This window comes from Pelophylax lessonae, assembly GCF_965119305.1.
Source record: "Pelophylax lessonae genome assembly, chromosome: 2".
NCBI classification, from domain to species: Eukaryota; Metazoa; Chordata; class Amphibia; order Anura; family Ranidae; genus Pelophylax; species Pelophylax lessonae.
Window position 1 is genome coordinate 686,408,953 of NC_138769.1, and position 17,103 is coordinate 686,426,055.

Sequence of the window (17,103 nt, forward strand, 5' to 3'; positions counted from 1 at the left end):
AGGAGGGGAAAGCAGTTTCATCAACAGATAAGCTCTTTTAATGTAAATGAGGATCGTTTTCTGTAGAAAATCTTTCATGGCATGTTTGTCCTTGGATAGTAATTTTCTCAGGAGTGAAAAGTGTCACTGATGTGATTGGAATGTAGAGAAAATGTGTCCCGGAAGTTGGGGAGACTAGAGTATGGACAACATAGTGGCTGAACATTGATTCTTTCTAGGGGTTAGATTTTCGAGCTAGATTGTGAGGTTGGTGATGGGTGGTAGTTCTTTCATTAAATATAAGAAGAATCAGTCAGGAGAAGCAGTTGTAAGAATCTAAATCTCGATTTATTTAATTTACATAGTTGGTAAGGTTCAATAAAGATACTAGTCCATCCAGTTCAACCTGAGTGTGCGTGTTTATGTCACTACCATTTACCAACTGTGGAAGGGTGTTCCACATTTTTACAGCTACCCCTTATACAATTTAGGATTGAACTGCTTCTTGTCCAACTTCCTTGTGTGGCCATGTGTCTTCTTTAGAGTCCGTAGGTTAAATAGTTTTCTCCCAATGAAACAGTTCCCAATGAAACATCTGCATATTGTGATCATATCCCTTCTTCTCTAGGGTGAATACGTTTAATTTAAATAGTCGTTCATCATAACTGAGGTCCTCCAGCTCCCTTATTAGCTTTGTTGCCCTTTACTGGATACTCCCCAGTTCAAGGACATCCTTCCTAAGTATTGGTGACCAAAACAGGATGGCATACTCAATTGTTACAATAGTGCTTGGGGGACAAAGGTGTGTGTGTGCTGATATTCACCTGTATTCTTTTCTTGAGTAGAAATATCAGCCCCATGTCAGGCTGCAATACCATTTTTCAAATGCAAATGTAGCAAGACCAAAAAAGAAACCGTGCTGGTGGTCTAAATATACAAAAAACATGCATATGGGGAAGCCGCTGGCATCTAATGTAGGATACATTATAACAGGGCTCAAAATTTCAAGTCTACTGGCCAGGCCGCCACCAGTTGCCCCACCCAACCCCTACCTTGCCCCGCCCCTAATTGCACCCTGAAACACACCCTTGTTAATGATCTCCTGAAATGACACTGGTAAATGTTGTTTTGTGCATAATTAGGTTACAAAAATAAATATTAACAACTTTATCAGTGCAGCCTCATCAATGCCCATCAGTGCAGCCCTTCAGTGAAGCTTATCAGTACCCATCAGTGCTGCCTCATCAGTGCCCATCAGTGCTGCCTCATCAGTGCCCATCAATGTAGCCTCATCAGTGCCCATCAATACAGCCTCATCAGTACCCATCAATGCAGCCTGCTGGGTGCCCATCAATGCTGCCTTCTGGGTGCCCTTCAGCGCAGTCTCACCAGCACCCATCAGCGCAGCCTCACCAGTGCCCATCAATGCAGCCACATCAGTGCTCATCAATGCAGCCTCACCAGTGCCCATTAATGCAGCCTCACCAGTACCCATCAAAACAGCCCCACCAGTGCCCGGGGATCAGAGAGAGGAGAGCCGGCTGTATCATCACACATAGTTGGGATCTCCCGCTGTGACACAGCTTTGATTTGAATTGCCCGGTGGCCACTGTCATATTAAGTCCTGCCTCCTTGACCATCTCCTATGATAGTCACATGTCCTGGCATTGGACCAGTGTGCTGTCTATCATAGGAGTGGGTCCATGAGGCGGGACTTAATTTTACTGTTCGTGCCCAGTATTTCACAGCAGAAGATCTCCACTCTGTATGATGGTCTGGCTGGCTTTCCTCTTCCTGACCGATTACTGGGAGAACAGCTGCCGACGGTGCCCGCCAGCCCCCTCCGCCCTCCCCTGAGGCAGCCCCACACTCGCCCGCAATTTTTTTCCCCTCGCTAAATGCTAGCAGGCAAGTGGAAATTTTGAGGGCTGCATTATAATATATCTTGTGCAAAATCTCGTACCAAATCCAGCATTACTGGGGAAACTAGAAAACGTACATACTTAAGTGAACGTTTGCTTGACTACCAAAGCGAAAAATCCATGTGTTGGTCTCTGCATAAGTTTTTAACTTGGAGAGATCGACCAGGGTCTATGTTAACTAACAAATTGACCCTTCATTTCAAGGCCTATGCAATGCCCAAGCTAAAATTTACGAGATGGTACACTCACTTAAAACCCTCCCCGTGTTCTACAAGAGGTTCATTATTTTTATAGTAATTTTTTTCCCGTAAACCGGGGGAGTAAGATCGTCCTTATTACTGCCCATCAGGAAATAAAAAATGAAAATTGGGCCTTATCAGTGTCATCCCCAAATCTAATAAGGACGCCGTGGATGTTCTTAATTATCAGCCAATATCGCTGAATATTATCTACATATTCCTACTAAGACATTGTTAATAATGATTAGTCCGGATTTATTAGAGGCTGTTAGACTTTAGATCAGATTCATTGGACCTTAGCCTTGATCTCCGCAGGTAGGTATGTTGCTATTGTGGACTTGCATAAAGCTTGTGATAGTCTTTTGTAGGACTAACTTTTTTGTGTTTTGGAATCTTTTGGTTTTGGTTCCTTTTTTCTGAGGACTTTACGTGCCTTTTATGAGGTTTGGACAGCCCAGGTGTCTATCAAAGGCTTTAAATCTTCTCTTTCTCTTACGTCCTCCGACAGTCGCCGCCTCCTCTAAGTCATCACAATTGGGTATTGTCCACCTATCCGTAGGAATAGCTAGGCATATAGACTTAGTCAAAAGACAAAAGGCATTAGCATGTACACACCCATGGGGGCTGTCCCATCTGGTCAATACCCCCCCCCCCCCGCATCACCACTCCCAACTCAGTTTTTAGTTTGCCTAGCATCAGGAATAGTTCAGGCTACCTTGTGCTGGGGCTTCAGTCTCAGGCTTCCTAAATCTCTTGTTTGATTTTCTTTTAAAATGTCAGTTTTTTCTCTCACTTTACTAGCTGTTTATTTTGTCAGCTTTAGTGTTAGTTTATTCTTTGGATGAAGATGGATCATGCGGTGCTGGGATTCGGACTGGCCGCCCTGGTTCTCTAGGGCACAGAGGGTCAGATGGACCCCCAGCCCGCCATCGAGCGTTCAGCTATGGTTCGCCCTGGCATTAAGAACGACCCGTCCCTGTTCGCTGCAGGGATGCAGCTGTGAGGTGGCTACCTCACAGGACTTGTCTGTGCTGCTGCAGCGTCATGTCCCTGGCTCACGGCACTCCCTGTCAGGAGAGGACAGAGGTTTATCCGTGCATGGAGGCTCCCCCACGCCATCGGGTACAGGTAAGTACTTTTCTGTGTGGGGCCTCTGTCTGGGGTGGCAGTCTGTGTTGCTGTGTGTCCCCATGTCTGTGCCTGTGTGACTCCCTGTGCGATCCCTGCGGGGTTCGCTTTGTGCAGATCTATAGTTTTTGCTGGGGGTCCCTGTCCCTGTGTCACCTTAGGTGCATGTGTGGGGGTACAGAATTGAGTGTTGTGCGGCGACCGCTGCGGGGGTATGTTCGCGCGGTCCGCCGTGTTTTTTACTGCACATGGATATGGCCCCTCTGGGGCGAGTATACAGATCGTTTTGGCGCCCTCCGCCGCCATTTTGTGGGCTGTAGAACGATCGGTTCGGCCGCATGTCGGCGGCCATCTTGGTGTAGCCTCCAATGTATTTCCTATGGGCAGCCATTTTCCCTGAGGTCTGGCTTATAGCCAGCCCCTTCCAGCAGCATTTCCTTTTCCTCTCAGGCAGCAAGGACACAGGTAGCAACGATCTGCGGGCTCTGCAGTGTATCTCTCTGTCTTCTTCTGTATACTGCTTCTGGCTCAGTTTTCTTTCTCCTTTTGGGGGTCTTCATAGCTGTGACAGTAGTGGTGGGCTGCGCACTCCGCAGCGCTATTTAAGGGGACAGTAAACTATTTTTTGCACTGTAATTTTTTCTTGTCTTGAGCCATGGATTCTCAGGAAAGCAAGTTTCCTCCAGCTTTAGTGGGGGGCCCCAGTTCTCCTGTGGCTCCGCTGCGACCTGATCTGGCTGCTGTGGTTGCGACTTTAGCTGATGTCTGAACGGGCTGTGAGAAAACGGCCCAGGCTGTCTCTCTCTTCTGATTCAGATGGGGATATGGCTGCTGCTGCTGCTGCAAGCGTGCCCTTTTCAGGGTCCCGCTCATCCTTGGACCTCCCGGGGTCTGAGGGGGAGGCTGAAATTGAGGGTGTTGACACATCCTCCCCAATGTCACCTGAAGAATGGGAGACCATGGATGAGTTGATTGTTTCTGTGAAGGAAACCTTGCATTTAGAGGATGAGCCCAATCCTCCGGGCGTTGTGTCCTCTTTTGGGACGCACAGGACCCGCAAGTCTGCGCAGGTTTTTCCCTGCCCAGCTGAATTTCATTACACTGTTAATGAAATGTGGCGCACATTAAAACGTCCATTCGTGGTACCTAGTTGGTTCAAATTGCTTTATCCTTTTGCGCCGGCTACGGAATCGCGATGGTGTGTGCCTCCACAGGTAGATCACACTGTGGCCGTGCTGAACAAAGCTACCTTGGTTCCTACTGAGGATACTCCGGTTTTCCGGGATCCCACGGACCGGCGGTTGGAGTCTCTAGCCCGCCATTCCTATACGGTGGCGGGTGCGTTGCTCAAACCCGTTTTCGCGTCCGTTATGGTGGCTCAGGCGGTAGCTGATTGGATCAAGGTGCTTCGAAGCAACCTAGTGTCTGAAGACGTGCCGCCTGCCCGACTGGAAATGGTGGACCAGATCCACCAAGGAGTCATGTATTTGTGTGATGCAGCCTTAAATGAGGCCCCCTTGGTGGCTCGCCTCTCGAGTGTCGCGGTGCTTAACCGGTGACTGATATGGCTGAAGAGCTGGTTGGCCGACCAGTCCTCACGGAAAACAGTTGCTGATTTTTCCTATGCTGGCTCTCGCCTTTTTGGAGATGCGTTGGACACCCTGGTGAAAGGCGTCACGGGGGGCAAGAGCACTATGCTGCCCCAGAACCCAAAGAACAAGTCTTTCCGAGGCAAGCGGGGTTCTGCGCCTAGATCCAATCAGGGGTCCTTTCGTGCCTTTCGGAACCAATCCAAGGGCAAGCCCTTCAAGGCCCAGAGCAACCAGAAGAAGCCCTGGGCGGGTAAGCAGAAGGCCAGCAACGCCGGCTCGGCGGGACAATCTGCCTCTGCCTGAAGGGGCGCCCTCACCCATTTCAGGGGTGGGGGGACGTTTGCGCGGTTTCCTCCAACCATGGCTGCTCCGGATATCGGACAGGTGGGTCCAGGAAATCGTTCGATCAGGATACAAGATCGAATTCCTTTCCAGGCCGGCGGACAGATTCTTTCCCTCCAATCTCCATCTGCTTCCGGGGCGTCTGCAGGATTTGCACCGGGCGGTACAGGACCTGCTTGCTCAGGGAGTGATTGTCCCGGTGCCTCATCGGGACAGGTTTCGGGGGTTTTTATTCGAATCTGTTCACTGTGCCCAGGAAGGAGGGCAAAGTGCGTCCTATTCGGGACCTGAAAGCGCTGAACCGCTTCGTGCGTGTTCGAAAGTTTCAAATGGAGTCTCTCCGTTCGGTTGTGGCCTCCTTGAGTCCGGGAGAATTCCTGGCTTCCATAGATCTGAAGGATGCGTACCTGCACATCCCCATTTTCGAGGGTCATCAGCGGTACCTTCGGTTTGCTATCGCAGAGGACCACTACCAGTTTGTGGCGTTACCTTTCGGTCTCGCTTCGGCTCCAAGGGTCTTCCCCAAGGTGTTGGCACCGGTCCTGGGCCTGCTACGGGCCCAGGGCATTGCGGTCCTGGGGTACCTGGACGATCTGCTTCTGAGATCGAGGGCCAGCCAGGACCTTGTGCGCGATCTGTCCATCACGGTACAGACGCTCCAGGAGTTCGGATGGACCATCAACGTTCAGAAATCAGCGTTGTCTCTGTCGCTTCGCCTTCCCTACCTGGGAATGGTTCTGGACTCTGCTCAGGCAAAGGTGTTCTTGCCGGAGGACAAGCTCCGGACTTTGCGGGACGAACTCAGGTCCCTCAGGGACAATCCGTCCTCGTCACTCAGGACCTGCATGCGGGGCCTGGGGTTGATGGTGTCGGCCTTCGAGGCGATTCCCTTTGCCCAGTTCCACACGCGGGCTCTCCAGACGGAGATCCTGGCCAGGTGGGACAGACTTCCTCAGTCCTTGGATCTGGATGTCTCCTTGAGTCGCCAGACCAGATTGGCTCTTCTGTGGTGGATCCAGTCCCCGGCGGGGGGCACCAGGAGTGCTCGAGCGGCCCGGGAGGTGACCGATATTCTGTCTTGGGCCGAGACTCGGCAGTTCACATTCCGGGTGTGGAAAATTGGCAGGCCGACTATCTGAGCCGCCAGACCCTGGACAGGGGGAATGGTCCCTTCACCCGGAGGTCTTTCAGATGCTGTGTGCGAAATGGGGATCCCCAGATGTGGATCTTTTCGCATCCCGGCTAAACCGAAAGGTGGAAAGCTTCGTGGCAAGAACGCGTGATCCGTTGGCGGACGCCGCGGATGCGTTGGTGGCCCCTTGGCATCAGTATCGTCTGATGTACGCCTTTCCTCCGATTCAGTTACTATCCCGGGTTCCATCGCAGATTGGCCTCGGAACCGCACATGGTGATTCTGGTGGCACCGGACTGGCCTCGCCGGTCCTGGTACGCCGACGTTGTTCACCTGGCGGTGGCACCTTCATGGCGCCTACCTCTGCGGGAAGATCTTCTGTCTCAAGGTCCGATCTTCCATCCTGCTTCACAGTTGCTGGCTTTAACGGCCTGGCTGTTGAGACCCAGGTCTTGAAGGACAAGGGTCTATCTCCTGAGGTTATTCCTACCCTGATCAAGGCTAGGAAATCTTCCTCTGGTAAGATCTATTACCGTACCTGGAAAGCCTACTTCACCTGGTGTGAGTCCAGGGGGTTTTCCCCTCGTTCTTACTCGGTGTCGAGAATCCTGGCTTTCCTCCAGTCTGGAGTGGATCAGCGCCTGGCGCTGGCCACAATAAAAGGGCCAGGTGTCAGCACTGGCGGTCCTTTTCCAACGCCTTGTGGCGTCTCATTCCTTGGTGCGCATGTTCATTCAGGGTGTGCGACATTTGGCTCCTCCCAGAAAGGAGCCTTTACCTCCATGGGACTTGAACTTGGTCCTGTCCGCATTGCAGCGTGCTCCCTTTGAGAATATCAGGGAGATATCGTTGCCTCTGCTGTCGAAGAAGGTTGCTTTTCTTGTGGCGATCACTTCGGCTCGCAGAGTGTCGGAGCTGGCGGCGTTGTCTTGCCGCTCCCCTTACTTGATAATTCACAGGGATAAGGTGGTTTTGCGACCACCCCCATCCTTCCTTCCCAAGGTGATCTCTGATTATCACCTTAATGAGGACATTGTCCTGCCTTCGCTTTGTACGAAGCCTAAACATCCAAAGGAGATTGCCTTGCATTCTTTGGATGTTGTCAGGGCGATCAGGGTTTACCTGAAGTCTACGGAATCCTTTCGGAAGACGGATTCCCTCTTTGTCCTTCCTGAGGGACCTCGGAAGGGCATGGCTGCGTCCGCAGCGACTATTGCCAAATGGATCAGACAGACCATTGAACAGGCTTACGCCTTGAAGGAACGGGTTCCGCCGTTCCCTGTTAAGGCGCACTCTACCAGGTCTTTGAGTACTTCCTGGGCCTATTGGCATCGGGCCTCGTGGCCCAGGTGTGCAAGGCGGCGACTTGGTCATCGGTGCACACTTTTTCCAAGTTCTACAAAGTAGACGTTCTGGCATCAGCTGATGCTTCTTTTGGCCGCAAAGTTCTCAGTGCGGCTGTGCCATGATGGACCCTTGAATTTTTTTCTCTGGGTCCCTGGCTGTTGGCATTTGCTTTCCTGCGCTGTTGCTCCTGTTGAGCTTTGTTTTTTTCTGTTGCCCAGTTGGTTCTTACGGTGCATGTAAGATTCCTTTCTCTGATGTGGGTACTGCGTTGCCTTTTCTACGGTTGCGTCTCCCACCCCTCATGTCTATACTGCTTTGGGACATTCCAATTGTGATGACTTAGAGGAGGCGGCGACTGTCGGAGGACGTAAGAGAAAACGGAATTTTTGTAAAATCTTACCTGTAAAATTCCTTTCTCTGAGTCCTCCGACAGTCGCCGCCCCCGCCCCTCTTTTTGGGGTTCTTATTACCTACTGCTATGCTACCAAACTGAGTTGGGAGTGGTGATGCAGGGGGGGTATTGACCAGATGGGACAGCCCCCGTGGGTGTGTACATGCTAATGCCTTTTGTCTTTTGACTAAGTCTATATGCCTAGGTATTCCTACGGATAGGTGGACAATACCCAATTGTGATGACTTAGAGGAGGCGGCGACTGTCGGAGGACTCAGAGAAAGGAATTTTACAGGTAAGATTTTACAAAAATTCCGTTATTTTATATACAGAGAGGCACCCAAAAGGGTTGCCCATTGTATCCGCTTCTCTTTGCATTGCTCGTGGAACCTCTAGCTGTTGCAATACGGACTAATCCTAATATATGTGGCATTTCCATGGATACAATAGGGTCATGGGGGGGTTTTCAGGGAAAGTGAGAAAAGTGCGGTTTAAAGTAAAATACAATGAATAAGTTAGAACTAGGGATAGACCGATTATCGGCAAGGCCGATGCACTTTCCCCGATATATCGGTGTCGGCCCCGGAACTGGCCAATATTTTTGTGACGTCATTCTGCCTTCTTAGGGCGCCTCCCTCGCCTTGGACAGCCTCGTCTGGAATCGGCCCTAGTCCCGCGGGAGTGTATCACAGCCATACACCCACCCACAGCAGCCCGGTGCCAGCCACCCACATCCACAGGCCCTGTACCAGCCAGCCACGGGCACTGTGCCAGCGAGCCAGCCAGCCACCCACAGGCCCTGTACCAGCCAGCCACCCACAGCCCCTGTGCCAGCCACCCATCACAGGGTGCTAGACAGCCAGACAGCCAGCAACCCACAGGCCCTGTACCAGCCAGCCACCCACATGTGACGTCCAGCAGTATAGGCGGCGATCGGTGGTGCGATGTGTCACCCTGACATACCGCATCTCTGATCCCGGTAAAGAGCCTATGACATAGTAAATAGAAAGGGCCGTTAATCGGCTTTCCTCACCTCGTGCCTGACAGGCGCGAGTAGAGGAGAGCCGATTGGCGGCTCTCCTGATGGGGGGGGGGGTCTGTGCTTGTAATCAGAGCATTGATTACCAGTGCAGACTCTTGGGGGATGCCACTAGAGCCACCAGGGATTTCCCACCTATGGCCACCTGGGATGTCTACCCATGCCACCAGGGATGCCAATCACTGCTCAGGGAACCTGTCAGTGCTTTCCTCATCAGTGCTGCCCATCTTTGCCATCTATCAGGTGCCGCCCATCATTGCCATCTATCAGTGCCGCCTATCAGTGCCCATCAGTGCCACCTATTAGTGCCCATCAGTGCTGCATATTAGTGCCTCATTATCAGTGCCACCCCATCAGTGCTTCCTCATCAGTGCCTGTCAGTGTGGCCCCATCAGTGATCGTCAGTGCAGGATAAACTTATTTATTTACAAAATTTTATAACCTAAACAAAAAAACGTTTTTTTCTTTTTTTTAAAAAAACTTTTTGGTCATTTTTTATTTGTTTAGCAAAAAAAGAAAAAAAATAGGGGTGATCAAATACCATCAAAATAAAGCTCTATTTGTGGGGGAAAAATGACTTAAATTTGGTTTCGGTACAGTCTTGCATGACCGCACGATTTCCATTCAAAATGCAACAGCGCTAAAAGCTTAAAATTGGCCTGGGCAGGAAGGGGGTGAAAGTGCCCGGTATTGAAGTGGTTAAGCAATGCCTTTCTTGTTGCCACTCTTCCATAAAGGGCAGATTTGTGGAGTGCACGACTAATAATTGGCGTTTGAAAAACCCTTACGCACATATCAAGTGACATAAAAATTTGCAACACCCACCAATTTTTTTTTTCTCTAGGACCTCTGCTTTAAAAAAATATATATATTGTTTGGGGGTTCTAACTAATTTCCTTGCAAAAAAATACTGATTTTTGCATGTATGAAAAAATGTTCATCCTGGAGCTGAAGTGGTTATTAGGAATGGGTTAGAAATAATTGAAATACAATTGGGAAATTAATAAATGATTTTACATTTTGATCGTAGATATGCTTTAAACTACAGCCACTTCCAGGAACTGTGCTTGGGTTTTCTGTGCCCCATGATGGAGCAGTGCTGCCGGTTTAGGTGACACAACTCCAATCTCATAGACACAGCTTGAGTGAGGCAGCCTGTTGAGCGGATGTTTTGATTAAGTGCCATGTCTTTGTGTCTCCAGGTTCGTACAGACATTGATTCATGTTTTGAAAGGAAACATAGGGACGGGCCTCCTCGGTCTTCCTCTGGCCATAAAGAATGCTGGTATCCTGGTAAGTCTTCCTGGCCACAGAATGATGAATGTGCATTCTGTGTGAATGAAATCCCATCAGCCTGGAACATTCGCTTCATGTGTCATTCTGTATATATCTCACCTGTCCCCTGTAGCATGTTGCTAAATCCTCGTGAATTTTCCCATCATTTTTACTGCCTAGCACAAGACATACACTCACTGGCCACTTTATTAGCTACTACCAGGTTGGACCCCCTTTTGCCTTCAGATCTGCCTTCATTCTTCATGGCATGGATTCAACAAGGTATTGGAAACATTCCTCAGAGATTTTGGTCCATAGTGACATGATAGCATCACACAGTTGCTACAAATTTTTTGGCTGCACATCCATGATGTGGATTCTTCCGTTCCACCACATCCAAAAGGTGCTCTATTGGATGAGATGTGGTGAGTGTGGAGGCCATTGGAGGACAGTGACCTCATTGTCATGTTCAAGATACCAGTGGTGAGATGATTAGAGCTTGGTGACATGGTGCATTATCCTGCTGGAAGGAGCCATCAGAAGATGGGTACACTGTAGTCATAAAGGGATGCCAAATAGATATGAGAGCACAGAGACTGCTCTGGTGTTGAAATGTCCTCACAATCAGAAGGGTGCAGGTTAGGTCCGTAGTCCCGACAGCTGTACAATTAGAACCTTTTATTGAAAATCCATAAAATCCAAAACGACAAACCAGGGACAGGAGGGCAAAAAACAGTTGACGTGTTTCACGAAACTATGTTCGCTTAGTCATAACCGGTTATGACTAAGCGAACATAGTTTCGTGAAACACGTCAACTGTTTTTTGCCCTCCTGTCCCTGGTTTGTCGTTTTGGATTTTATGGATTTTCAATAAAAGGTTTTTATCATTTACTATCACTCTCAAGTTGGTGTGCGGCTGCCTTCTTCTAATTGTACAGTCATAAAGGGATGGACATGGTCAACAACAATACTCAGGTAGGTCGTGGTGTTTAAACAATGCTTGATTGGTACTAAGGGGGCCAAAGTGTGCCAAGAAAATATTCCCCACACTATTACACCTCCACCACCAGCCTGAACCGTTGATAGAAGGCAGGATGGATCCATGCTTTCATGTTGTTTATGCCCAATTCTGACCCTACCATCTTAATGTCACAGCTGAAATCGAGACTCATCAGACCAGGCAATGTTTTTCCAGTCTTCTATTGTCCAAAGTTGTGCGAATTTTAGCCTCAGTTTCCTGTTCTTAGCTGACAGGAGTGGCACCTGATGTGATCTTCTGCTGCTGTAGCTCATCTGCTTCAAGGTTCGATGTGTTGTGCTTTCAGAGATGGTATTTTCCATACCTTGGTTGTAAGGAGTGGTTATTTTAGTTACTGTTGCCTTTCTATCATCTCGAACCAGTCTGCCCGTTCTCCTCTGACAGTCACAAGGTATTTTCCTCCACACAACTGCTGCTCACTTGATATTTTCTCTTTTTTGGACATTCTTTTGTAAACCCTAGAGATGGATGTGGCTAAGGTTTCCAGTAGATCAGCAGTTTTTAAATTATTCATACTAGCCTGTCTGGCACCAACAACCATGCCACATTCAAAGTCTCCTAAATCTCCTTTCTTCCCCATTGTGATGCTTGGTTTGAACTTCAGCAAGTCATCTTCACCAAGTCTAAATGCCTAAATGTATTAAGTTGCTGCCATGTGATTAGCTGATTAGCAATTTGTGTTACCAAGCAATTGAACAGGTATACCTAATAAAGTAGCCAGTGAGGGTATATTCCGTTCAGTTGATACCTCTCTGTTATGTTTTATTTCCTGGCCTGCTGCCACCAGTTATTAAGGTGAGGTTTACACCAATATGCATGTTTTGGCAAAACTTTTTTTTTTTTTCCATTTTGGATAGAGTAATGGAGGGTTATAACTCCCTTCAATTTTTTTTCCCATCTGTGTCCCATTGGGGAGATTTTCCTTCACTTCTTGTTCCATAGCAAAAACAGGAAGTAAGAAGAAATCCCACCAAAGTGAGGGAATCCTGGTGTGTCACCAGAACTAGTGTCCCCATAGGAAGATTTTCCCTCTATTTCTTTTCTGGGGACAACCCAAAATTTGGGATTTTCTTTTACTTTCACCGTTGAGAATAAAAGTAAACGGGAGAAACAGGGTGAATCTCCCTAACTGGGGTGCAGACAGCAATAAAAACCTGACCGATGTTCTAATCCCTCTCTACTCTATCCAAATCCAAAAAGTTTTGCCTTTAGTTACACTTTAACTATATTTGAAGTGGTATGTAGTGACACTTTTCATGTCACTGCAGAGCAGAGCGGTGCCAATACTGCACTCCACATCAAACCATTTTTTATGTGCCATAGTGGTGACCTGCGTTTTATCCAGAGCAGAAAGACAGATCATCGCTGATAGTAAGAACGAATGATCAATAGTAACTCTTTGTGTTTCTATTTTTTAACCACTTTCCACCTGAGCCATAGTTAAACAAAACCCTTGAGTGGACGCGGAGTGCTAGGGTCATGGCTGCAGCAATATGCCCTAACCCCAGTATAGTTTTTTTCAGCCGGCGTTTCTCTAACCACTAAAAGTGATCTGAGTGGCTGATTAGCCACTTGATCACTTTTAGAAGTAGCGGGAGGGGTCGCGTCTCACCCCCCCCCCCCCACCATTGCTTTCTGATGGTTCCTGGGCTTACCTGGATGATTGGTAGCCCCGGGAACCGATCTTACAATTGTGGCGGCTGGTCACATAGGTGAGCGGAGGAAAGATGACCTCCGTTCATCACTATGATCTAGGACAAGGTTCTCCAAACTGTCTAAACAAAGGGGCAGTTTATTGTCCTTTAGACGTTAGTGGGGCCAGCAGGAGTGGACCTTTTCCTGGCATTAGTGGGAGTAAACTTTGCCACATTTAGTATTAGGGGGAGGAATAGTACCCCATCCTTCATATCACTGCAAGTAATAGTGCCCCATTATTGGTGTCAGTGGGAGAAATGGTGCCCCATTGTTAATGTCAGAATAGTGTCTGGTATTATTGGTAGGAATGGTGCCCCAAGGGCCTGATAAAGGCAAGCAAAGGCGCCACAGTTTGGAGACCACTGCTCCAGGAGGACGAGAGCGACATCATGACGTCACTTCCAGTGTAAACAAGGCCCTTTTTTAATCATTCGATCAATGTTTTTTTTTTGTTTTTGTTTGGGGGGGGGGGGTAGATGAGAGAGCCCTATTGACCCCAGATCTCTCCATAAAAATGACCTGTTACTGCTAATTTTCTATCACAAGGGATGTTTACATTCCTTGTTATAGAAATCAAAAAGGATCACATTTTTTTTTTAAGTAATAAAATTAATAAATATACATTTTTTTATTTTTCTTATGGGGTGAACACATACGTAAGTCACTCCCACATATGTAAACAGACTGACGATGGATCATAAATGGGTCTTTCAGCATGACAATGACCCAAAACATAATGCCAAGGCAACAAGTAGAAGTACATTTAGCTCATGGAGTGACCTAGCCAGTCTCCAGACCTTAATCCCATAGAAAATGTATGGGGGGAGCTGAAACTTCAAGTTGCTAACTGACAGCCAAGAAACCTTAAGGATTTAGAGAAGATCTGTAAAGAAGAGTGGACCAAAATCCTTCCTGAGATGTGTAAAAACCTGGTCACCAACTAAAAGAAACGTCTTACCTCTGTGCTTGCCAACAAGGGTTTCTCCACCAAGTACTAAGTCATGTTTTGCTTGGGGATCAAATACTTATTTTACTGATTGAACTGCAACTCAAGGTATAACATTTGTATCATGTGCTTTTTCTGGATTTTTGGTTGATATTCTGTCTCTATCATTTAAAATACACCTATGATAAAAATTGATAGACCCTTAATTTCTTTGTAAGTGGGCAAACTTACAAAATCTTTAGGGGTTAAAATAATTTTCTCTTTTTCGTTCATTGACGAACACAGCTTCTGATCTTCTTAACCATTGGGTTATAATGCCCTCTACAGGAGTAGGACACTAGGCATAAAAAAGTCTGGCTATGCCTATGGGCAGTCCCGGGGGGGGGGGTATACTCCCTCTCTCTGCTATAGGTACAGTACTCTATATAGTTCCTTGCTGGGATCTCCGGTCCTGGCAATTTTTTCCTTTTTAGGTAGAATTTTTTCTTTTCTTCTGTTTTTTTTCCTGTGAGATCCACGATCAACTGCCGGACTAGGCGACGGGCTGGATAATCTGGATCCAGTGGTCACCATAGTCTGGCCAGTGAACGAATGCAAGCCCCAGCTCTGGCTAGGTTGGCCGAGACATTGCCTCACCGGATGGGGGCTAGCCTGCGAGTTAAACGCCTTGCGAGGTCGCATACGACCGAGTGGTAGCGTTCCTCCTGGCCGACAGCCCCCCCATTTCGATGGGGAGGAGGTTCTATTTGGAGCAGTGCCCGCCTGGTTCCTGATATGGTGAGTACCTGTCCCCCCTCTCCCCCTGGAGGGTTTTGGGGTGGACGTGGGCCCCTCCTTGGGACAGTCTGACCCCTGGGTTCCCCCCCTTCCTGTCAGGCACCCCCCTTCAGCTGTCCCCCATCCTACCCCCCTCCACTTATGCTGGGGCTGAACAGGTGGTCTGGTCCACCTCCTGGGATAGGGGCAGGGTGCTAACTTGCAATGGGGGTGAGGGGGTGCGCAGACGGCGACCTGACAATCGGCTGTGCCTCCTGCCCGGGCCTGTCCTTGAGGCCTAGGGATCCCTCCTGGGTCCCTGGGAGCCTTGTGGTGCCGCCATTTTCTTGTAGCCTATGTGCTCAATGCACGGCGGCCACGTTTGTGTAGTCCGGTGGCCATTTTGCGTTGGTTTGCCATTGAAAATGGCAGTAGGCATGACAGTGGAGCCCCCTGGGTGGCAATTTCGGCGGTGGGGGCCCCTCCTCATCCCTTGGTGCTGATTCCTGGATTCTTTCATTTCCTGATCGCCGCTCATGCAGATTCTCCTGGTGGTTGCAGTGCCTGGTTTCTGCGGGGTGGTGAGTCTGGTGGGGTCCTCTCCCTCTCTGCTTTGGATCAATTGGTGTTCTGTGACTGGCAACCGGTTGGTGCTGCCAGAGCGGTGGGGGTTGTCCCTAAGCAGTGTTTCACACTTTTTTGTGGGGTTCCCGTGGTGACTCATGGAGTCTTTGGAGCACATCTCCCCACCTGATCCCCTCTCTGGGGATGCGGGGCCCTCTGGGTTCAATCCATCCATCGATGCACTGATGGCGGTCCTGGAGTCCCTTGTGTCTTGGGTAGAGTTGGCTTTTGGGCGATGGGCTGGAATAGATCGCCCCCCTCCTTCCCCTGCCTCATCTGTCTCCTCAGATCCTGAATCTGATTCGGCCAGCACGGATATGGGTCACCCTGCTGGGTGTGCGAGATAGTGAGGATGATTTCTCCGCTTTTGCAACCGTGCACGAAAAGGCGCTGGTGGACGCACTGGTTGTATCTGTGCGCCAAACCTTAAAGATGGATGCTGCAGCTGCGACGGAAGCGCAGGTTCCCTTTGGCACTCACAAGCCATCCAGAGTGGCAAAAGAGTTCCCTTTCCCCTCCTTTTTTGACAGAATTGTCACTGAAGAGTTGGGACGACCAAAGCGTCCTCTTGGGGTCCCTAAGCGACTTGCTAGGCGATACCCCTATGAGGATTCCCTTCTTAAGAAGTGGACTGTTCCATCGGTGGTGGACCCTCCGGTTTCCGGATTAAACAAGGCAACCATGGTTGAAAAGTCCCCGGCCTTTAAGGACCCAACTGACAGGAAGGCGGAGGCTGTGGCCAGCAATAGGTAAACCCTGGCTGGTTCTGCACTGAGGGTGATATTCACCATTGCCCTGGTGTTGCAGACTCTGACAGAACCGACTAGGTTTTTTTGCTGTGGCCTAGTAGCTCCCCCCCGCCTTTGCTGAGCTGGCAGGCCAGCTGGTCCAGGGGCTGCAGTTTATCTGTGATGCCTCTTTGGATGCTGCTCCCCTAGTGGCTCTACTCTTTGTTTCGTCAGTGGTCCTTTGGCGTTTCTTTTAGCACGAATGCTGGTCTGCAGACCAGACTTCTAAAAAGGCCTTGACTGATCTTTCCTTTCAAGGTGATCGCCTGTTTGGTGCTACCCAGGATGACATCATTAAAGGTCTCATAGGGTGGAAGAGTACTTTTCTTTCGCAGGCAGCTAAAGGGGCCCTCCTTCTTGGCTCATAAGAAGTTGTTTCATCCCTCAAGGTCAACTGACAAGGGATCAGAGCTCTTCTGGGCCTTCTCTGGAGGATCCAAGCGAATTTGGTCTGGCAAGTCAAGTGCAGGCTTCTCCAGACCCGGGGAAAAGGACCCCTCAGCAGGAAGGTGCACCCTCACCCGTGTCTGGGGGAGAGGAACGTCTTCACTGGTGCCCGGACTCGTGGACTCCCCTGGTATAAGTCAGGTGGGTCCACTAGGTCAATCGGTCCGGTTACAAGATCGAGTTTTGTTCTTACCCTCCGGTAAGGTTCTTCCTTCCGACGTGTGACTGTCCCTGGTCCACTTGCAGGCTCTTTTTTGGGCGGTGCAAGACCTTTTTTACTTTAAAGGGAGATGGTCCCGGTTCCGACTTCAGATTTTTTTCAGGGGTTTTTTTACTCAAACCTGTTTACAGTCCCCAGGAAGGAAGGCAGATGCGTTCAATTCTGAACCTCAAGGCGCTGAACTGCTTTGCATGGGTGCAGA

The 17,103-nt window shown here is 49.2% G+C and overlaps 1 protein-coding gene across 2 annotated transcripts in view; it reads left to right on the forward strand.

Moving 5' to 3' along the window:
- Nucleotides 1-17,103, forward strand: part of SLC36A4 (solute carrier family 36 member 4) — a 516,124-nt gene that overhangs the window by 139,760 nt on the left and 359,261 nt on the right. For both annotated transcript variants that reach the window (XM_082245868.1, XM_082245869.1), the window contains exon 3: nt 10,314-10,404. In XM_082245868.1, coding sequence (XP_082101994.1) covers nt 10,314-10,404 — 91 coding nt within the window. The remainder of the gene's footprint in view (nt 1-10,313; nt 10,405-17,103) is intronic.